The sequence below is a fragment of the Callionymus lyra genome, chromosome 4, assembly GCF_982586985.1.
Source record: "Callionymus lyra chromosome 4, fCalLyr1.hap1.1, whole genome shotgun sequence".
NCBI lineage: Eukaryota > Metazoa > Chordata > Actinopteri > Syngnathiformes > Callionymidae > Callionymus > Callionymus lyra.
In genome coordinates, this window is record NC_141821.1 from 9740852 (window position 1) to 9764204 (window position 23353).

The following is a 23353-nucleotide window of genomic DNA, read 5'->3' on the forward strand; positions in this document are numbered from 1 at the left end:
CATGTCGTTATAGTAGACACGCCTTCATTAAAACTCCCCACGTTCTCCTATGAGGAATGATTCAAAATGGAAATATACGACAAGTTCCCTTATAAGGCCACTCAGTTCTCAACCCAACGTCTTGTTTGTTTTTCTCTCCGTCTGCGTCACGCTTGTACCGGGAGGTCAAAAGAGGGACCGGTCCGCCAGTGACCTCTTCACCCCCCCCCCCCCACACCCCAATCCAGCCTGCTTGTACTGCAACAGTCGCCAACAGAAGGAGCTTCTACTGCATATACATGTTCTACTACGGTGAAAAACAACATGAACACTTGGCACTAGGTTTATTTATACATTGATATACTCTCGTGATGTTGTTGTTTTTTTTTCTTCATTTTTTTTTTTTTAAAAAGACCCCCCCAAAAACACTCCAGGAGCATTTCAAGGTTGTTGGCACGACTCCTTCTCTCCTCGGTTGGAAGCAAAAAAAAGGCTCAAGAGTTATGTGCACTCGAATGTTTTGGTCCATAGACATTTAAATGTAGACAAAAATAATTCTGTTATGATAAAAAATAGATTACAAAGCTCTGGTTTGGTGTGCAAATAAAAACACATATAGGTGAAGGAAGGGGGCGTTAAGCATGAATACTGGAGATGCAGTGCAAAAAAAATAAGCCCCCCCCCCCACACACACACACACTGGAATGACACAGGGGCATTATGGGATAACGTGTGAAAATATGTGCTTGATGATGGTCAACGGAGATAACCAGCAAAAACAAAACAGTACAAAATGGCGGCTGGACTTCCCCCCCCCGGGCCGAGGTCCTACAGATCCGTTTACAACGAAAACTTAAAGTCTGTGGTTCTGAAGGTCGGCCATCTTTTTTTTTTCTTCTTCTTCTTCTTGATTGTGACTTGCACAGTCCGCTCTCACAGAGCTCTCAATTCTAAAATTCTCTAAAGATCCTAAGGACGTGTGGAATTTTGGTCCAGTCCGAGAGGTTCCCACACTTTTTTTTATTCCCCCCCCCGTCCCCCCTCAGTCTCCGAGGGTCCTGCGGCGTTTTCGAGTAAATCTACGGCTGTAAGACTGAGCTGATGTTTTTCGCTGAAGCTCTCACACGTGAGTCTGCATCCTCTGGGTGTGCCGGCTGTGGGAGTAGTCAGAGTGTTGCGAGGTGTAGGAGAAGCGAGTGGCGCTTCCGTACTTCCCAAGTCCTGCGTCTGAGCCGGCTGGTCCTGGACCTGGACCCGGACCTGGACCCGGACCCGGACCTGGACCGGGACCGGGTCCTGGTCCTGGACCCGGTCCTTGACCTGGACCTGGACCTGGTCCACCGGGACCGACCGCCACCCCCGGAGGCGGCGGCGCACCCACCCCGGACCCCACCCCGTACATCTCGTAGGAGGGTCCGGCCTCCAGGGGCGCCAGGCTGGACGGAGCGAAACCCATGCGGTAGGTCTGGTAGTGCGACGGGTAGCCGTAATTGTCGTAGGCCAGCTGGGAAGTCGAGTCCAACAGGCTGCAGTCTCCCGGGAAGTCTCCGGGCGCAGGGGCGGGGTTTGTGGGGGGCGGCTGGTTCGGACCCGGACGGGTGAAGGTGTTGAACTGGGCGTAGCTGATGTGCGACAGTCTGGAGGGGGGTCGGGGGTCGTAACACGCTTGCGGTCTGCCGGGGGAAGTGAGGGGGCCCGGCGGGCCCGGCGCTCCTCCGCTGGCCGTGGCTCCGGAACCGCCGGCGCTGCTGCTGATGGATGCGGCGCCTCCCGGGGTCCCCGTGGGCGAGCGGTAGTCGGAGTAGTGCAGGGTGGAGCGTGAGGCCGGGCGACCCTCGTCGTGAGTGGAGGCGCGGACGTTGTAGTAGCCGTTCGTCGGATCCTAGAGAGAAAAAACACATACATTACTTGTTAGTTACTTATCTTTGGATTAAGAGTTTCTGCTTTTTTAACCACAGGTAAGAAGTGTGCGGAGCATTAGAGCGACCAGAACATCATGGACTGAAAGAGGTTCTGTATGTTTCGTGGTTGTGCCGGGAACTATTTTTTTTCTGGTACACAGTGGCTTAAAAGAATCTGTCAAAATGGTGAGCTAGGAAGGTGTACTACGATTCTCATAGTATTACTCCACAAGGCACTTTAGTATTCCTCTGCACAGCTTTGTAGTATAACTATGCATTTTCTGTAGTATTACTCTGCAAATTTCCGTAGTATTACTCCACAAGTTATGTTATATAACTCCACAGGGAACTATAGTATCACTCCCCAAGGCTTTTTAGTATTACTCTGCAAGGCTTCGTAGTATTAATCGGCAAGTCCAGTAACATTACTCTGCAAGGCCTTTTAGTATTACTCTGCTAGTCCCATAGTATTAATCTGCAAGGCTTCGTAGTATTAATCCGCAAGTCCCGTAATATTACTCCATAAGGCACTATAGTATTACACCGCAAGTATTTTGGTATTACTCTGCCAGTCCCATAGTATTACTCTGCAAGGCTTTGTAGTATTTGTCCGCAAGTCCCATATCATTACTCCAGAAGGCACTATAGGATTACACCGCAAGTCTTTTTAGTATTACTCTGACAGTCCCATAGTATTACTCTGAAAGGCTTCGTAGTTTTTGTCCGCAAGTCCCATAGTATTACTCCAGAAGGCACTATAGTATTAAACCGCAAGGCTTTTTAACATTACTAATATTACTATGCCAGTCTCGTAGTATTACTCTGTGAGGCTTTTTAATAAAACTATGCTAGTCCCGTAGTAATACTCTGCAAGGCTCTGTGGTATTACTCCACAAGTCATGTAATATTACTCCACAATGCACAGCAGTACTACTCAGCAATGCTTTGTAGTATTAATCTGCAAGTCCCGTAGTGTTACTCTGCGAGGCTTTTTAATAGTACTATGCTAGTCTTGAGTATTACTCTGGAAGACTCTGTTGTATTACTCCACAATTCCTGTAATATTACTCCACAAGGCACTGCAGTATTACTATGCTCAGTAGTCAGTACTCCTGATTACAGAGCCTGGCGAAGTCATTTGAAGCTGCAATGTGCCTGAAACTTGAAACATTTTCTTATAATGTTTTTAAGATTTAAGCGTCATCATTTTTAGATTTTTTACATTCGCTATAAATACCCCCTAAATGAACCACCCCTCTCGCCTCGAGACAGAGCCGGACACTGTTTGGACCGAGAGACTCAGGCCAGAACCACCTCTGAAGACACTGACCCGTTATGTGAGACGCTCAAGAATGTGACATTGTTGTTGTGATGTGAGCCACGCTGGGAGATTCCGCTCCCAACTATCCAGCCGTGACCCCCTCAGAGGTCGACTTCAGATCCCTGACATGACCTGAACTATTAGTTTCGGGGGTTTTCGCGGGCGGCAGGATCTTCTCTCCGAGTTAGTGCCCCGGTAGGATTTGCCCTCGCAAAATATTCATGGCAAAGACTCAGCAGAGCGTTTTTTTTCTTTTTTTCTGGCAGCTGAATGCGAGAAATTACAATCATCACCTCGATGTAACCTAGAGTGTCAAACATTATGAATTATTCACCAGTGTTGAGCACCTCTCCTGAAGTTGCTGAAAACTTTTCATTGGTTTTGAACCAGGCTTGAACTCCTAGAGGGTCGAAGTTCAAGAGGGTTCTTTTAAATGTGGTATTTCAAAAACAGATGAAGAGGTGGGTGAAGATACTCGGTGCCACATCTGACAAGAACTCTCATCACATTAGCGTGTAAATATCATACTTGTATCAATGTAGATATCATAATATAATATCATAATATCAGGATATTGAGTTATAGATAATGTATCTTCCTCCCCCACTTGTATTTGTTTGTACTCCCCTACTATTGTACTTGTACTCCCCCTTTGTGTTAATTGTTATTTATATGTTATTATTATTATCATTGTTTATTATAATACACTTTTTCATTAATATTGTTAATGTTGCACTGTATGTCTTAATATAATGTGTTTCTATATGGTTCTGCAGAATAAAATAAACTTTTCTTTATCAGACTTTGTTGACCAGTAAAAATATTATAGATACTTTTGAATGTTGTGTTGATGTTCGTAAGTATGTTTTCAATCTGTCAATCAGATAAAGTGGGCGGGGCTATATGTGGAAACGGGTGACGTTTCCAGCATCACTTTTTTACTTTAAAAGTAAACAAAAGTGTAACTACGTAAAATATAAACGTGGATCAGATAGTCTTATATCTTATATGTGACAATTTGACTGACGAAGAAATGTTCGCACACATCTACAACGACTGCTTTGTCATTTTATTCCCACAAAATATTTGGGTTTAAGCTAAAATTGACATAACTACAAAATCACAGTTTTGTTTTGTAATGTATTCTGAAGCCATCAGGGTGTTTTTTTCTTTCTAATTTTCAAAACGTTAAATAAAGGTAGAGATAAATTCCATCTTTAAACTGCCTTAGAAAACGATGACGTTGATCCAGACATGAGACACACAGTCACGCACAGACACACTCAGCCCTCGGTTCAAGAATGATACAAATGTGGAAAAAAAATCTCAATGAAACGTGACGGGCGAGCGTTACTCATGGTGACCTAAATGTGGAATTTTATAGCAGAGTTTGAACTCCTGCAGCCGGGGGAAAAAAAAGGTCACAGTTCCATCAACGGCCTCTAGAGGGTGCAAAAACTCTGTTCATTCAAGTGTTGTTTTTTTTCGACAATTAAACTGATTTTGTTTCCATGTGTTTCCAAATTAAAACTATCACTATTGAGATATTGAATGAAATAAAGTTCTAAAAAACAACCTAACCACAGTTGCAATAACTGATATTCCTGCACCGACTGTTTAATGTCAGATAATGAGGTCACGAAGCCGAACAAAGACAGGACGTGTGAACCCCAACGTTTCCAAACAGGACAACACATTTATGTATCACTAATGCCATTTAAACGCTTGCATTATTAAACAGACTCCGCGGGCAACCACAGCGCAAAACACCGTCTGTGTCCATTTAGCTTTTAATATTTATATATTTTTTCTCTTTGAGTCTTCAGACAGGAAGTTTGGAATTTTTCATCAGCTTTTATTGAATAATAAATAAATACCACATCCCCGCGCGACGACGGCTTCTTTAGAGTACTTCAGACTACACTAAGTATTTATGCGTTTATCTAAGTCATGCGATGAACATGGAGAGGATACCTCGATTGAATATTCCTTTAATAATAATTCTTCCCTTCATTTTTAATGGCCGTATCACCGTTGAACTCCCATGATGCCTTTCTACCTACTTCTCTATTGAGTGTTGGTTCGTTACAATACTCGATTGACAGCTGTGATTGATCTGCTGGGCGGCAAAGCATTAAGTGAAAAAATAAAAATAAAAATGAAGATCGAGAACCCCCCCGAAATGAACGAGGGACCACCGTCATCCTTTATCTAAAATGAGACAAACGCTCGTCATCCTCTCACCTTCAGATCGTACTCCTGGCGAGTGTCCAGCGTGTCGCTGCGAAGGTCCGACTTCAGCTCGATGTCGTCCTTAAAGGGCTGATTGGATGGAGAGAAGGAGACAGAGGGGAGAAACTAAACCGTCAAACAACAGAAAAAAAACAAAGATACGAAAAAAGAAATACAATGGAACGAATGTAAAAAAAAAACAGAAGAGGGAAGGAAGAGAGAATGAAAATAAAAGTGTTAAAAAGGGAGAAGGGATCGATATAATCTAGTGTTATCCTAGGAGTCTGGCGGCTGTGCAAACACTAACAACACCGGGGGTCTCACCGAGTACATGGCTTTGACCATCCGCGAGGCCGTGGACACGCTGCCGGAGTCCTCCTCCAAGCTGTGGGTCTCCTTGTTGATGGTCTCCACCTTGATGTCGGGTTTACCCAGCGTGACTCCTCGCCGACCTGGAAGCAAACACAACGGCCAGGTTGAACACAGCTGGACACACACACACACACACACACCTCACACACACACACGCACACCAGGACCAGTGTTTGCTGAAAGTTCAGAGGTCAACCACATCCAGATGTTGCCGGAGGAAGTCGCTGCCGAAAAACTCCATTAAAACAAACAGTCGACGTGACTGAAACGTTCCTGACGACGTGGCCGTCATCCAGGAGGATTCCAATCTTTCCATCCCTTGTTTCGAGGCAGAAGTTTCCAGAACTGGTTCTTTAAAGAACAGCTAAGCTTAGGTCGCATACGTCGCAAAGTGTCGAGCTCAAGGCCCGGCGGGGTGTTGGGGGGGGGGGGGGGGGCAAAATCTGTCCTGCCGATTCAATTTATGTGGCCCGCAAGAGCTTTGAAATAAAAAGGCAGCTCAAAGCTAAACTGATTTACTGTTCGCTTGAAGATAAACACTACATCAGGGGTGTCAAGGTCGCGGGCACAACAAAACCGTCTCCGACAGGAAGTCTCATTGAGGTATTGCCTTTTTTCACTAAACTTTTTCACTATTTGTTTGACAAGGAAACAATCTCAGTTCCTCATCTTATCTTAAACACTGACATCTCTATGGTTCGTAATAAAGTTTTACCTTACCTTACCTTAATATCAACATGAACAATAATCTACTTTGATTTTGAAAAACACATCCAACGGGCCACAGAACTGACTTCGGGCGGGCCTCGTCTGGCCCCCCGGCCTTGAGGGTTCATGGAAGTTTTACTTGTCTATTCCGAGCACAGAGTAAAAAAACATTTTTAAAAACACATTCATGATAAAAAAAAATGGGTTATCATTGTTGATCCAACTAGCAAGTAATAATAGCAAGTCATCCGTAAAAAACACAACATTTGTTTCAGCCCGTGACGCAGATCGGGGTCAAAATGTTGGCGCCTTAAGAAATGAACTTGATAGATAGATAGATGCAGTTGTTGAAGATCTTCTTACAGTTATTGTCAGAACAATTTAAATCCAACTTCTATTGCTGGTTAATGAATACATATGAACTATTTTGGGTTTGTATGAGATTGATTTAAGGTACAAACTAGAAGGTAGAAGGTCATAAAGTCTATAAACAAAAGGAAGGATCGGCAACAACTATTCAGATCAGTCATTATTCAAAAAATGAATGTTTGATAATGAATTTAAAGTATTAATAATTGAGATAACAGGCGATAAAACTGTTGATAAATGGATTAAAGTTCACATATTTGACATAAACATAAAAAGAAACTGCTCGGACTCACTGCCTTTGCGCTGCCGGTAGAAGATGAGCACCAGCACCAGCAGGATGATGAAGAGGAAGATGGTGGATCCCACTGTTCCCCCGGCGATCATGCCCACCGGGACGTCCTCTGAAACCACACAGATGATCAGAGCAAGACACCGGGACCTCGGAGCGCGAGGAATCCAACTCTCACGTCGATGAAAGCTGAGATTGAACTCATGTTTACTCAGACAACATTTCATCTCCGGCTTCCTCCGGCAGAAACCTGGAGCCACAGCTCGGGCTTTTTATTTTGGCATCCGATACAAAACTCACAACTGACTCAAGGTTCTTTTCACAGAGTAAACAATAGAAAATCTGCAAATTCACGAGGGTGGGAAAGATCTCACTTCTGTCCTTCACCTGACTTTGACTCTTGCTTTAAGTCACTGGTTTAAAAATCATCAGACGGGTTCACTCTCTCGCCGTCAGAGGAAAAAAAGAAACCCACCCGTCTCCTTCAGGGAGATGATCATGGTTCCCGGTCCGAAGGCGTTCCAGGCCGTGCAGTTGTAGGTGGAGAGGAAGTCGGACTCCATCACGTTGTTGATGGTGAGGGTGGAGAGGACGCCGCCGCCCTCCGAGGACGTCTTGCTCTGCTCCACAGTGTACCTCTCCAGCAGCGTCCCCTTCTCCTTCTCCCACACATTCTCCTTCCACGCCCACACCTGAGCGCACACACACACACACACACACACACAGTTAATTGACGGTTGTATATAGTGTATATAGTTTTTATAAAATGAAAATAAGAATGAATAAACGCTTAAAATGTTCAGTTTATTCTGATATATTATTAACAAACATTCAAATGATTAGATGTTACATGTTTATTTGACATATTTACTACAAGTACAATTAAAACATCTTAAATATTTAAAAACAGTTTGATTAAATTTGAGCTGTTATTATTACTGTTTCGTCTTTGTTGTGTGTAGAGTTGTTCAGGTGAGTGCGTGTGTGTGTTTTTAAAAAGTTGTTTTATTTTTTTTATTACAGTTATAATGACATAATTGTATGTTGGTTTGTGTTTTGTGTGTGTGTGTGTGTATGTGTTTGTATGTGTGTGTGTGTGTTTAACTGTGTACTTCTGTTATGCTTCCTAAACAAAAAAAATATTGTTTTTAAAAAAGCAAACTTGAGATGTTTACCATAATATGTTGGAAGAATAAAATATAGGAAAGATCTCTTTTAAAATTAAAATATTGATTTTATAATTTAGTTTTGAATCTACTGTATGTATGAATATATACATATATTTTACAAAAGAAAAAAAAACAATTGCCAGCTTACTATAAGTATATGTATAAGTACATTTTTAAAATTGGCATTTTTCTATTAGTATTATATGTATCACTTATTACTATATATATATATATATTTTTTTTACAGTTATTATTATTCAGTCTTTGTTGTATGTTGATTTGTGTGTGTTCAAAAAAGTATTAATAAGATGTTTACAAATGGAAGATGAATATTATAATTTGAAAAGAAAAAAAAAAGAATTTTTTGAATAAAAGATTTTGATTTATATTTTTGTTTAAATCTAAGTATAAATATATAATTTCTATTATAACGAACAAGTGATGATGATGATGATGACAATAATAATAATGATGACGACGATGATGAAGATGAAGATGAAGATGAAGATGAAGATGAAGATGACGATGAAGATGAAGATGAAGATGAAGATGACGATTGTGACAATAATAATAATGATGATGATGATGACGATGACGATGATGATGAAGATGATGAAGATGATGATGATGATGAAGATAAAGATGAAGATGACGATGACGATGAAGATGACGATGACGATTGTGACAATAATAATAATGACGATGACGATGACGATGATGATGAAGATGATGATGAAGATAAAGATGAAGATGAAGATGAAGATAAAGATACCGATGACGATGATGATTATGACAATAATAATAATAATGACGATGACGATGAAGATGACGATGGTGATGATGATGATGATAATAATGACAACAATAATAATGAAGATGAAGATGACGATAATAATAATAATGATGATGATAATAATGACAATAATAATAATGATGATGACGATAATAATAAAATGATGATGACAATAATAATAATGATGACGATGATGAAGATGAAGATGAAGATGAAGATGACGATGACGATGATGATGAAGATGAAGATAAAGATGACGATGATGATTATGACAATAATAATAATGATGCTGACGATGATGATGAAGATGATGATGAAGATGATGATGAAGATGAAGATGATGATGAAGATGATGATGATGATGAAGATGAAGATGATGATGATGATGAAGATGATGATGAAGATGAAGATTATGACAAAAATAATAATGATGATGACGATGATGATGACGATGGTGATGATGATGATGATAATAATGACAATAATAATAATGAAGATGAAGATGACGATAATAGTAATAATGATGATGATAATGATGATGATAATAATATTAATAATTATAACTGTAATTATAATAATAATACATTTGTATCTTAGTTTTTAGTGTAATAGTTAAACACAAAAACAAACGATTCCAATGAGAATTCCGTGTAATAACGACTCAACAGCAGCTCGGCGAGGGAACAACAGTTGTTGGAACCAAACTATCCTGAACTTTGTTGCTACAAATCAAGCCTTAAACATAAAAAGTCCGGATTGGGTAGTTTTTTCTGTGTGTCGTGGTACGTTGTGACGTGATTAAAATTTCCCTTTTTTTTTGTGTCAATCGTGCGACCTCCTGCGAGGGGGTTCCTCCCGGGCGGAGGCGGGCGAGCAAATATCCGCCGCTGCCCGACTTAAAAGCAGCTGTATTATTCAGAGCAAGTGTACCACGGCGGGTCAATAATTGACGAGGCCACATGTTCCCATAATCTGTCCGCTTATTCCACACAAGGAGCATCTCCGGTCTCCGGCGTTTACCCGCACAACCTTTTCCTCTCTAGTCTTTTATTTTTTATAAATCCTCTCTCAGCCTCCACCGCCTCCATTAACCAGTCAGCCAGGATGAGTCACATGGAGGAGCTACTACGACGCAGTCGACTGGAGAACGGGTCCGTGCTGACTTGGGAGCTAAAAGCGGAGCTGCTAAGCGGCGGGTTTGTTTATGTGATGAGACAGCAGAGGATTCTTCTTTTAGGGTGAGTCATGGCTGGAAAATAAAGGAAGAAAGACAGTGCCCTAAAAGCATTTGGAGAGGAGACGGCGAAGACAAATCAGTGTGACTAAAAGCTACAACCTTGTGCTTTTTGTGACCAAAGCTTTTCCTTGTTTGCCATTTTCCTCGCGGTGAATAATTAATGCGAGGATTTTTTTTTTTTTTTTTTAAAGAGAAATGTTCAGCGACGCTTTTTATTTTTACATATTTCATCGTCTCTTCACTTACGATCTTATCAGGCGGCGGCGTGCTGGCGATGAAGCATTTGACTTCTCCTCGCTCGCCTCTGGCCGCGTACTGGACCGCCTCGCTGGAGATGATGGGAGGACCTGGAGTAAACCGGACACATGCGGTCAATGACACACGTCTTTGGAAGATACGGTTGAACATGAAGAGTATAAAGCTGTGATTGGTCAAGAGATGGAAGTAAATGACGGACATTTCAAATATTTAATACATTTTTTTAAGAACTCAATTTTAAAAAGAAAAGGATTCATTTTTTTTAAACATAGTCTGATACTAAAAATACCAAAAGAGCATCGACCAAACTTTCATTCAATTACAGCGAAACTACTATAACGACATTTTTAAATTGAATTCAAAAGGCTACGAACGAAAAAATATTGCATTTAAAATGTTATTTTTGAAATAGTGGAATTAATATATGAAAAATGTATTGATTTTGAAAATATCAATAAAATAAAATAAAAAAACGAATTCAACCTTTAAGATGACTATGAATGAATTCAATTTTCCCAATTTAATAATTGAATTCGTAAATACAACTTTTTTAAAACAATAATTTGAAATGTTCAAATCAATAATTCAATAATCTGTTGGCACTAATGGACTTCCATACGTCACCTGCCTCACGGAAACGCGTATAGAGTCACGAGTACGAATTTGTAGACAAGATAAGGTGCAACTCTGTGAACACCTTTTGCAAAATAAAGTTGTGATTTTATTTTTTATTATTTTCCGTCTACAAGTCTTCATTAACACATGCGGTTCATAGGTCAAGATAAGTAGTTATGTGTATGTTGATGATAAGTACAGTTACAGATCTCGTATGTATGCACCCGTTTTAACTCCATAGAATACAGTCTTAAGTATTAACGGTTAAAACAACAGAACATATCGAGTTATTTATTTACATCGAAGTATATTTCACTCACTAGTAAAACAACAAAACAATCATGACAGCCTTTGTTTATATTAAGCAAAAGACGATCAGGTTAAGATGAACAAATGGACTTTATAAACGAATAGAAAAAAGAAAAATGGAAATAATTATCACATTGTAAAGGATAATGGGTAATAATAAATAAAAGCATTTCAGATCAAATATGCTTCTAATTATTTTTTACAGTATATATATATAATTAATAACCAAGCATTGATGTAAAAGAGGTTGATATATATTATATTGACATATATTAGCATCTAAAATGAATGAACATGTCAATATCATACATAAATAATAGGATAGATTTAAAAAACATTATACTGAGTTGATTATCTAATTGTTTACTATAACATACATCTGCTAAAAATAGAACCTAACAATTCACGAAAAACACTTTGCGAGTGTGATCCCGAACTGACCGTTGACGGTGAGCGTGACTTCCGTCTCTCCGACTCCGATCCTGGGAACGATCGCCTTGCAGACGTACTGACCAGCGTCCGCCTGGCTCACCGACTTCAGGTAAAGCTGGTTGGTGTTACTCAGCACCTGTAGGACCGTTAATCAAAGACACGTCTGTCATTCATCCGCACCAACCAGAGAAGCGCAGAGGCCGCTCATACATCTGCCAAGGAGCTAATTGTTATATGCAGCGCTGCCAATATTGAAGGGGCCACGATCACTTTAACTTAGTCTGTGTAGCATGTTAGCCTGTTAGCTTCTGCTACGATCAAGCTTAAAATATAGACTTGTTTAATTGTTGTTCTAACAATTCTTCTAATGTCGAGGCTTCAATACAAGATGGACGTCACAGACGAGCAATATTTGGATGTTTTTAAGTGTCTTTTTGGACCAAGATGAAGACGAAGACAACTTGTCAATAGCTCTAAAAAGGAACATAATCCTATTAAAATAATCACAACTAAAGTCGAGTAGTCAAGAATAAAATGAGTAAAATTTAATTTCAACCACTTTAAGAGTTTAGACTTTAATGGGTTTTCAAAGATGTAACAATTATTTTTCTAAAGTAAGATGTCTAGTAGTAACTTATTGTGTCACTACTTACATTTATTTGAGTTATCTATTGTTATTCTAATATATATGTATAGTTATTACCACAGCTGACCATTGAGGCGAATGATGAAACCTTCAAAACCTTCCTCAGTCCAGATGGATCTTCAGACCACGACAGATAAATGCAGCTGATTGAATAGAATAATGTCGCATCAACGGCTGGTTCTCACCATGTTGGAACCTTTCTTGAACCAGGTGAGAATGAGTGGAGGGTTCCCGGCCCACTTGCAGTTCAGTGACACGTCCGAGTCCACGTCCACAGTTTTGGGCTGTGGCTCCAGCAGCAGGATGGGCCCGACTAGAGTGACGGAAAAACAGTTTAATGAAGTGACACGGAACCGACAGGGCCAAAGAAATAAAGATTCATATCTGTTTAACCAGATGAACTCGTCGATGAGGCCCCTCTGAAAATGAAAATACATCAAATCTTGATGTATTTTAACCATATATGTTACCTAAGAAATGTTTCCAAAATTTCAGCTCTACTTGGTAATTGTAAGGGGGCTTGTACAGGGAGCCAATTGCTCCCATGAAAATCAAATACGTTGAATTTTAATAAAGTATAATCCATATAAATTACCTGAGAAATATTTCCAGAATTTCAGCTCCACTTGGGAATTGTAAGGGGGCTTGTACAGGGAGCCAATTGCTCCCATGAAAATCAAATACTTTGAATTTTAATAAAGTATAATCCATATAAATTACCTGAGAAATATTTCCAGAATTTCAGCACCACTTGGTAATTGTAAGGGGGCTTGTACAGGGGGCCGATTGCCCCCATGGAAATCATATATGTCGAATTTTAATGAAGTATAATCCATATAAATTACCTGAGAAATATTTCCAAAATTTCAGCTATACTTGGTAATTGTAAGGGGGCAGTACAGGGAGCCGATTGCCCCCCTGAATATCCAAATACGTCAAATTCTGATTAAATCAAAACCATTTATGTTACCTAAGAAATATTTCCAAAAATTTCAGCTCTACTTGGTAATTGTAAGGGAGCTTGTACAGGGGGCCGATTGCCCCAGTGAAAAATCATATACGTCGAATTTGAATGAAGTATAATCCATATACGTTACCTGAGAAATATTTCCAAAATTTGAGCTATACTTGGTAATTGTAAGGGGGCGGTACAGGGAGCCGATTGCCGCCCTGACAATTCAAATACGTAAAATTTTGAGTAAATATAAACCATATATATTACCTAAGCAATATTTCCCAAATTTCAGCTCCACTTGGTAATTGTAAGGGGGCCTGTACAGGGGGCAGATTGCCCCCTTGGAAATCAAAAACGTTGAATTTTGATTCAATCTAAATATTACCTAAGAAATATTTAAAAAACTTCAGCTCTACTTGGTAATTATTAGGGGGCGCTACAGGGGGTCGATTGCCCCCCTTTAAAATCCAAACACGTCCAATTTGTATCAAATTAAACAATATGTTTAACATACCAGCTCAAGTATTTGGTATTTGAAGTTCAACTGCACTTACACTGGACGTCCACCAAGATGCTGACGTTGGTCTTCCCCACGGCGTTGAACACCAGACAGGACACAGGTTCGGTGAAGAAGGAGTGGTCCGCTTTGGTGGTGAAGACGCTCTCTCGCGCCCCCTGCAGCACGACGCCACCCTTCGCCCACCTGGAGCGACGGGACAGTGTTAAGAGGCGGATTCGTTTACGCGTCTGCGGCGGTTGGAGGGCGCACCTGTAGCCCATGATGGGTGGGTTTGCATGGGCCTGGCAGCTGAACGTCACCCGGTCTCCCTCGAGGACCGACCGCGGCTCAATGGATAAGGTCACTGTTGGCGGATCTGAGATGGAAAGGAGTCGATCGATTGAAAATAACGCTGCAGGGCTTCCTTTTTATTACTGCCATTTAATTTCACTGAATACTAATGTTGTAATGAAGTATAGCAGTGTCTTAAGGGGTTGAATTTAACATTTTTAATGACGAAAAATCTTAAGTACTTGAATTTTTTTAACAATCATTCAACATTTTGTTACATATTGAAAAATAAATTAGTTTTTATTAAATAGTTTAATTCAATCATTTCTATATTGAAAAGTTAAATGACTTTGATGACTTAATAAAAACATGATTATTTAAAAAAAATTATGTTTAAAAAAAACAACAACATAGAGTTTGATATTTTTAATCAAATAATTAAAAGTAAATTATCAAAATGTAATATCTTTTTATTTTTAGCCTTTTAAATTGAGTACCGAGCTACTTGATGGAACTGTCAGTTTATCATGGCGGCACCATTTTTATATTGAAATAAAAGGGCAACCGATTTAAAAAAATCTTAAATTTAAAATGTTTATTTTTGGATCGATGGAATTAGAATTTCAAACTGTAAAAATAAAATCATTCAAATTCAATTTTTCAAATGAAAAAAAAAAATGAATTGAACCTTTAAATATAGAAATGATTGAATGTATTTATTATAAGAAAAATCAACCTTTCAATACAAAAACTATTTTATTCAATTATTCAATATAAAATATTAAACCTTTTAATATAGAAATGATTGAAATAAATATTATAATAAATAATAATTCAACGCAACATTTAAATAAAAACATTCAACATTTTGTAAGGGGGGCTTGTACAGGAGCCGATTGCCCCCATGAAAATCAAATACGTCGAATTTTAATAAAGTATAATCCATATAAGTTACCTGAGAAATATTTCCAAGAATTTCAGCTATACTTGGTAATTGTAAGGGGGCGGTACAGGGAGCCGATTGCCCCCCTGAAAATCAAATATGTTGAATTTTAAGTAAGTAAGTAAGTAATATTTATTTATATAGCGCTTTTCCAGACCAGGGTCACAAAGCGCTTAAACAAACAAAACAATACTCAAAAAAGTATATACTTTAAAGGTCAAGATAATGCTGAGAACAACACAGGAGTTCCAGAAAATCAAGGAAAAGCCTGAACAAATAGAAACGTCTTAAGATGTTTCTTGAAGGAGTCAGTAGATCCATCAAGCGCAAAGAGAGAGGAAGATCGTTCCAAAGCTTAGGAAATAATAAAGTATAATCCATATAAATTACCTGAGAAATATTTCCAAAATTTCAGCTATACTTGGTAATTGTAAGGGGGCTTGTACAGGAGCCGATTTCCCCCATGAAAATCCAATATGTCGAATTTTAATAAAGTATAATCCATATAAGTTACCTGAGAAATATTTCCAAAATTTCAGCTATACTTGGTAATTGTAAGGGGGCAGTACAGGCAGCCGATTGCCCCCCTGAAAATTAAAATATGTAACATTTTGATGAAATCTAAACCCTTAACCTTTCAATATAGAAATTATTGAATGTATTTATTATAAGAAAATTCAACCTTTCAATACAAAAACTATTAAATTCAATTATTCAATATAAAATATTCAACCTTTTAATATAGAAATGATTAAAATAATAATTATAATAAATTATAATTCAACGCAACATTTCATTAAAAATATTACACATCCAATAATTTAATATTCTGATGACACTGACATTAATATTGTTCTGGCCACAAGAAAACTCAACCAAAACTATATTAAATTGGGACTGTAACTCAGTCTTGGACATGTAACTTGAATCTTTAGCAACAAAATCTTTGTTGTATTTTACTACTTTCACTGTTACCCATTGATGAATCGGATGAACTCACGGTGGACGTTGAGCGTGACTGTTGTGCTTTTCCCCGACGGCACGGCCAGGTTGGAGGCGATGCAGCTGTAGTTCCTCCCGGTGTCGGTGTCGATGGGGTAGATGGGCAGGTAGCTGTGCGTGGTCACCCTCTTCCTGTCTCCTAGCAACTCCTGAAGAGCCAAACGTGTTAGCGACCGGGCTATTCCTCGCCCTGCTCGAGGCTTCGACTCACCGTTACACTGACAGCGCCATCTACAGGAAGGCCGTCTTTAAGCCACTCGATGGTGGACGGGGGTTTGGCGCCTCTGGACTCGCAGCTGAGGTTGTAGGACTCCCCCGCGTTCAGAAGAACCTCCGGACTCCCGTCGATCACCGGGTCGTCTGGAGGGACTGTACGAAGCAGAAAGTTGTGTTTGAGGGAAAATGTTCTTTGGTAAAAAATATCTCCGGCCGACACTCACTCAGAACGGTCAGCTTGGCTCTCCTGGACCTCAGCGCGGCGTCGGGGGCTTGACACTCGTAGAGAGAGTCGTCGGACAGATCAGCTGACAGAATCTCCAGGTTGAATTCGCCCAATTCCTGCACGCGCAGCACTCGGTATCGAGGCCAGGCTGGGATGGAAAAAGAACACGAGACGTTAAAAGGAGTTTTGACTTAAACTTAAACAGAAACTGTTTCCTTCAACTGAGAAAAATCTCTAAACTTAGGAAAATGTTGTCGGAACATGATCTGGAGCTTGTAATCCATGCGTTTGTTTCTTCTCGTCTGGACTATTGTAACAGTTTGTTTTCATGTCTTAACAAGAAGGATCTGTCTCGTCTGCAGTTGATTCAGAACTCTGCAGCGAGAATTCTGACCTGCTCTAGTAGAAGAACTCACATTTCTCCGATCCTTAAAACTCTTCAATGGCTTCCAGTTTCTTTCAGGATCAACTTTAAAATTCTGGTTCTTACTTTCAGATCTATTCATGGTCAGACCTTCCATCAGTGATCTGATCCAGTCTTACACCCCAGCTCGGGCTCTGAGGTCTGTGGATCAGAATCTACTGATGGTTCCTGAACATGGTTCAGGACCAGAGGAGAGAAATCTTTCCAGACTGTTGCTCCTAAGCTTTGGAACAATCTTCCTCTCTCTTTGCGCTTGATGGATCTACTGACTCCTTTAAGAAACATCTTAAGACGTTTCTATTTGTTCAGACTTTTCCTTGATTTTCTGGAACTCCTGTGTTGTTCTCACTATTATCTTGATCTTTAAAGTATATACTTTTTTGAGTATTGTTTTGATTGTTAAAGTGCTTTGTGACCCTGGTCAGGAAAAGCGCTATATAAATAAATATTACTTACTTACTTACTTACTTAAACATGTACTGGAGCTACTGGAAAAAAAGAGATATTCCATTGTACTCTAATCTTGTATTAAAAAAAGTTTTATTCCAGGTACTCCAGTGGAGGAATTATATATTGACCTAACATGAGATAGGAAATAGTCTTTTCATTTTAGAGGCTAAAACATCTTTAATCTCTGCCCCTTATCTTATCTTAATCACTGACATCCATAGGTAAGTAAGTAAGTAAGTAATTTGTATTTATAGAGTGCTTTTCCAGACCAGGGTCACAAAGCGCTTAAACAATCAAAATAATACTCAATAAAATATATACTTTAAAGGTCAAGATAATACTGAGAACAACACAGGAGTTCCAGGAAATGAAGGAAAAGCCTGAAGGTCACCAAATCAACATGAACATTCATCTACTTTGATTTTGAACCATCAAGTGTGCAAATTCAATTCGAAAAATTGGCTTCTTTTTAAAACAAAATGACTCATGAAGGTGTGAACAATCAGAATCAGAATCAGAATCAGAATCAGAATCAGAATCACGATCACAATCCTTTATTTGTCCCGCGAGGGGAAATTCGGTTTAAACAGCAATATACAAAAAAATAAAAACACCCAGAAATAAAAATAAAATGAAAAAAATCTAAATAGAATAGAATAAAAATCTGCCCTATATTATATACAGTATATACACTAACATATTTACAAAAATAACAAGAAGAAAAGGTGCAGTTAAAAGGTTCTTTTACGTTGAACAAATGTCTTTTTTTGTCCTGGAAAATCCCAACAGAGCCTCTTGTATTTCTTTTTAATGTTATGCGATTGTTAGGGCAGTAAAAAAAAAACAGTGATACTGTTTCGATAAACAAGAGTACTGCATAATTAAAAAAAATACAAATATATTTTTTAAATGATGTATTATGTATTTGTTGTGATTTTAAATCTCATTTTGTGTTTTGTATAATTCATATTTTTTATTTACAATTTACAAATAACAACAGCAAATATTCAAGTTGTTTTTTCAAATTTGTGTGCAATTAAACTTCCGGACGCTAGATGGAAGCAGTTATTAAAACATCCACAGCTAAAGAAACAATACAAAGACTGAGGACGAGAGGATACAGTGGACTCCAGCTGCTTTTAAAGCTGATGTTTGGACATATTTTGTTTGGAAAATAAATGGAAGTAGTTACTATTTCGTCAAGAGTCATGTGGTCTGTAAATTCTACAACACCAGAGTCAAGTACTCGACAATACTACAAGTATATCCTTGTTACTACAGTATTGCATCATACTGTTCCTCCTGTTTCGAGATAAGTATCACAAGATTCTTGCTATGAAGCTATTCCTCCTATGATGATTAATGTGCAATTCCTTTGTTTACAGTCAAAGAGAAAATGTGTGAAAATGTAAAAGTAAAAATGACCGTATCAAGTCCTATTAGAACAGTACGCTAATGAGATTATTAAGTTAAAAAAAAAACACTTTAGACATTGTGTGTATTCTTTGTTTTTATGTGGTGTGAAGACATCTGGAGTCATGTTGCAGCAGGAGTGTAAAGTAAACGCTCCCTCACAGAGCAAATGGGAAATGAATCACATCGAGCCACATGATGTGATGGAAAAAACGCAAAAAAACACCGGCACATGACCAAACATACACACTCTCTCCGCTGCCTTGGTCCCTGTCCCTTCCCCCCATCTGGCTCAGCTGCTGCACATTCTGCCCATCAGGTGGCGTCCCCGTCCCCCCCCCCCCATCACCAGCGGGTGGAGGAGACAAATGCATTATGACAGCAGCGTTTTAGAGGACTCAAGTCGACTCTCGTCCTCGGCGTGGAGTTCGCCGCGGCTGCCCAGACACATGTGAAAAATCTCTGCAGCTCGCCTGGTGTGTGTGTGTGTGTGTCTGATATCTAAGTGCATTTGCATGTGAAATGTTGAGGAAAAGAAAGAGGACACACAGGGAGGATGTGTGTGCATGAAGCGGCCACTGTTCATTCACATGTTTTCATTTTGAAAGCTTTGGCTCGGAGCACTGGAGCGTTACAGTAACAGTGTGATGTGGAGAGAAGAGCGGAAGGGAAGGAAATAATCATTTACAGGACGGACAAGGACATTAAAAGGACAGAAGGGCTGCACGGAAAAGAAAAAAGAAAAAAAAGGAGGGAGCGTGAACCGTCCTGCAGGCAGGTGGAGCACCGAACACCAGGGGTTAAAATAAGTTTCTTCACCGCTGATACAAAAATGTAGGAACGACAACAGGAAATGGGAAAGTCTGTTGGACTTGTATCACACAGTGAGATGAAGACGACCAGCTGAGCCACTGAACTTTAACGACTATTGTGAGGAAACCTTAACAAGTTATTTTCCGTTATGTGGTAGTATTTGCTTTTCTTGGAGGCGACATTTGTAAACTGTTTGTCTGGTGTCGCAATACCTCGGAAACTACGCTCGTAGTGCCTCAATGATAGGCCTGTGTATTGGCAAGAAACTTGCGATTTGATATGCGTTACGATACGTGGGCAACCATACGATATAGTGCGATGAATTGCAATACTGCCGGAACAAAGATATACTTGTAGTATTGTCGAGTACTCTGGTGTTGCAGAATTTACAGACCACATGACGAAGTCGTAACTGCTTTCATTCGTTTTTAAGCCAAAATGTGTCCAAATATCAGCTTTAAAAGCTGCTGCAGTCCACTGTATCCTCTCATCCTCAGTCATTTCCAGAGGTCTCACAGGATTTCATCTTTCCTTTAGCTGCAGAGGACATAATGACTGCTGCCACCTAGTGGCCGTGTGTTTTAATTGCAAATGCAGTGAATATTTTCCAACGACAATCAAATGATGTAATACACCATAAACAAATAACTAATATATATATATATATTTTGATAAATCTTGGATGGATGGATGGATGGATGGATGGATGGATGGAAGGAAGGAAGGATGGATGGATGGATGGATGGATGGATGGATGGATGGATGGATGGATGGATGGATGGATGGATGGATGGATGGATGGATGGATGGATGGATGGATGGATGGATGGATGGATGGATGGATGGATGGATGGATGGATGGATGGATGGATGGATGGATGGATGGATGGATGGATGGATGGATGGATGGATGGATGGATGGATGGATGGATGGATGGATGGATGGATGGATGGATGGATGGATGGATGGATGGATGGATGGATGGATGGATGGATGGATGGATGGATGGATGGATGGATGGATGGATGGATGGATGGATGGATGGATGGATGGATGGATAGATAGATAGATAGATACAACTGGTGTTTAAGATAAGATAAGGAACAGAGATGTGTGATGTTGACATTTATAAGATTATTCCTATAAGATTGAAACTGAGCCAAACAAACAGATGATAAAGATACGATAAATAAATATTTGCTCCCTTTTGGGGTCCCTTTAGGGGAATGTAAAGTCAGGCTAGAAGAATCTCAAGGATAACTGATGCTAAATGACGTTTATACGCTAGTTAGTGCTACTTTAAAGGCCAGAGGTTTCAAAATAGCAAAATACGTAAGGAAATGAAAGTAAAGTAATCAAACAGAATGGTGAAAGTAACAAAAATGGAAAAGTTTAAGAATGTTTAAGAGAAACAAAAGGTCAATAACAGCCATGAATCAATTCATATAGTCACAGCTGTTGAGTCCATTCATTCTTCAAGTGCTTCTGGGAAAAATATTGCGGCCATTTATCTCTGGACCAATAGAAGTGCATCATGGTTCTTCGGGACGGTCGGAAGTCTGGAATGAAGCGTCCGGGATCAGCTGCAGTGACGTGACAGAATGAGATTGTAGTTGAAGGGTCACGTAGAAGAAAACGGCCTTCGGGGGGGAACTCGGAAATTCCCATTAGAAAATGTAATGAGCACGTAGAGCCGCGGACAAATTTAACTTCAACCTACATAATCCCACAGTCTGGTGATGATGTGGATGTTTACTGGAGTTAGGAAGAGTTCATTAATGTTATTGATATTTTTTTCAATTGAAATATGAACAATAAAAAACAATCTATATTATTGTCCGTATTTGTCATGTTTCCTGTGAATCGTTATATTTTGGTAGTCATCTTCCTGTTGGTTCGGTCGAGAGGATTGTCTGAAGGTTTCTCCTGCTTCTGAAGGAGTTACCAAGCAGGAAAAAAAATGTGCCAGTTGATCGGGTCTCATGACTGGTTGTGGTAAGTTACTCCGATGGCTGCTTCTTTATTTGTCTCCGGGACTGTTTCCTGATGTCGTCAGCGCTTGTCTTTCCTCTTTTTTTTTCTTGACTGTTCTTTCGCCATTTAAAAAATACATATATATATATATTTTTTTAATTATGTATTATGTAGTTGTTGCGATTTTAAAGCACATTTTGTTTTTTTTTAAGTTCTTATTTTGGTTTATATTTCAATAATTATATAATCCACATTTTTATCTACAATTTACAAATAACAACAGCAAATATTCAAAGGGTTTGTTCAATTTTTTGTGCCGTTAAACTTCCCGTCACTAGATGGAAGCAGTCATTAAAACACCCGCAGCTAAAGAAACAATGAGAAGACTGAGGACGAGAGGATGCAGTGGAGTCCAGTAGATTTTAAAGCTGATCTTCGGACATCATTTCATTTGTGGATCTGTGTTGGTGCACGTATTGGACTTTGTAGATTAGTATTCAATAAGAAAAGTCAATATTTGGACGATAATCGTTCTTATTTTCCGCACCTGTGACAATAACGTTTAAATGATTTTGTTTCCATCACAGCGAGGAATAGAAACTGAATGAAATAATCAGTCAATTTTTATGAAGCGCAAAACACTAATTGTTTCTTCTCCTGCAACATAAAAGACCATCATGTCTACTATGGACGCATGAGCAACAGACTCACAACTCACAAGCTACACAACATAAGAAAAGTATAACAGAAGTATGGTTATTATAAGACGTGCATACGAAAAAAACAGCTCAGGAATGAAAGATTTCATTACAAAAAGAAAAGAATGGCATCAAAGGAAAACCAGGCAGTATTAAAAGGACACTGGAGACATAAAAAAGGGTCTTGGGAGAACAAAAATAAAGCTGATGTTAAAACTTCCCGAGGCTTAAGGAGGTTCTTTGTAACACGAAAAAATAATGGAAAATAATAAGTGAATTGAGAATGCAGACAAAAAAGTTATTGAATAAAAACAAAAAAGGAGCGTCTGCGTCTTTTTGAACATGTCAATCAGATTTAAACAAAAGAAAGGTTATTAGCTTGTATCAAACTGGGATAAGAAAGACAAATATTTTTTAATTTAAATTACTAGGAAATAAGTAAGATAACTATCGAAATATATATTTAAGTTTTTGTCAAGAAGTAGAATCGTGGAAATACCATATAAACTGTGGTCAAACTCGTTCTGATTTCCCTGATGTTTGGACATATTTTGGTTTGAAAACAAATGAAAATACATCAATACCAAAGGTACAGATGATGAGATCTGTATACTTTTAAAATCCAACAGTCGGGTCACTGTCATGACTTCCTTCAGCAATCTGCAGAACTAAATCACTCCCAGGACTCATGCAAAGGTTCTTTGGCCTCGGATCTAACTTGAACACTCACTGGGGAGTGATATTTCTTCCGCTTGGACACTGGGTGGTTTCGGGGACTTTTTTAAAGACATAACAAAAAAAACATTGGGGACTTTGGG

General features: G+C 39.1%; 1 protein-coding gene across 4 annotated transcripts in view; it reads right to left on the reverse strand.

Moving 5' to 3' along the window:
• Positions 1-1094: 1094 nt before the first annotated feature.
• Positions 1095-23353, reverse strand: part of kirrel1a (kirre like nephrin family adhesion molecule 1a) — a 47592-nt gene continuing 25333 nt past the window's right edge. The window contains exons 3-16 of one of the 4 annotated variants that reach the window (XM_087788662.1): positions 16761-16910; positions 16532-16689; positions 16319-16469; positions 14355-14460; positions 14140-14288; positions 12816-12943; positions 11994-12120; positions 10617-10717; positions 7647-7863; positions 7179-7283; positions 5758-5885; positions 5446-5559; positions 1288-1861; positions 1095-1227 (exon numbers count right to left, since the gene is read on the reverse strand). In XM_087788662.1, the coding sequence (XP_087644788.1) occupies positions 1100-1227; positions 1288-1861; positions 5446-5559; positions 5758-5885; positions 7179-7283; positions 7647-7863; positions 10617-10717; positions 11994-12120; positions 12816-12943; positions 14140-14288; positions 14355-14460; positions 16319-16469; positions 16532-16689; positions 16761-16910 (2336 nt within the window). In that variant the 3' untranslated portion in view covers positions 1095-1099. Of the gene's footprint in view, positions 1228-1287; positions 1862-5445; positions 5560-5757; positions 5886-7175; positions 7284-7646; positions 7864-10616; positions 10718-11993; positions 12121-12815; positions 12944-14139; positions 14289-14354; positions 14461-16318; positions 16470-16531; positions 16690-16760; positions 16911-23353 lie in introns of all 4 variants that reach the window. The other 3 variants (XM_087788665.1, XM_087788663.1, XM_087788661.1) reach the window with 3 other exon arrangements.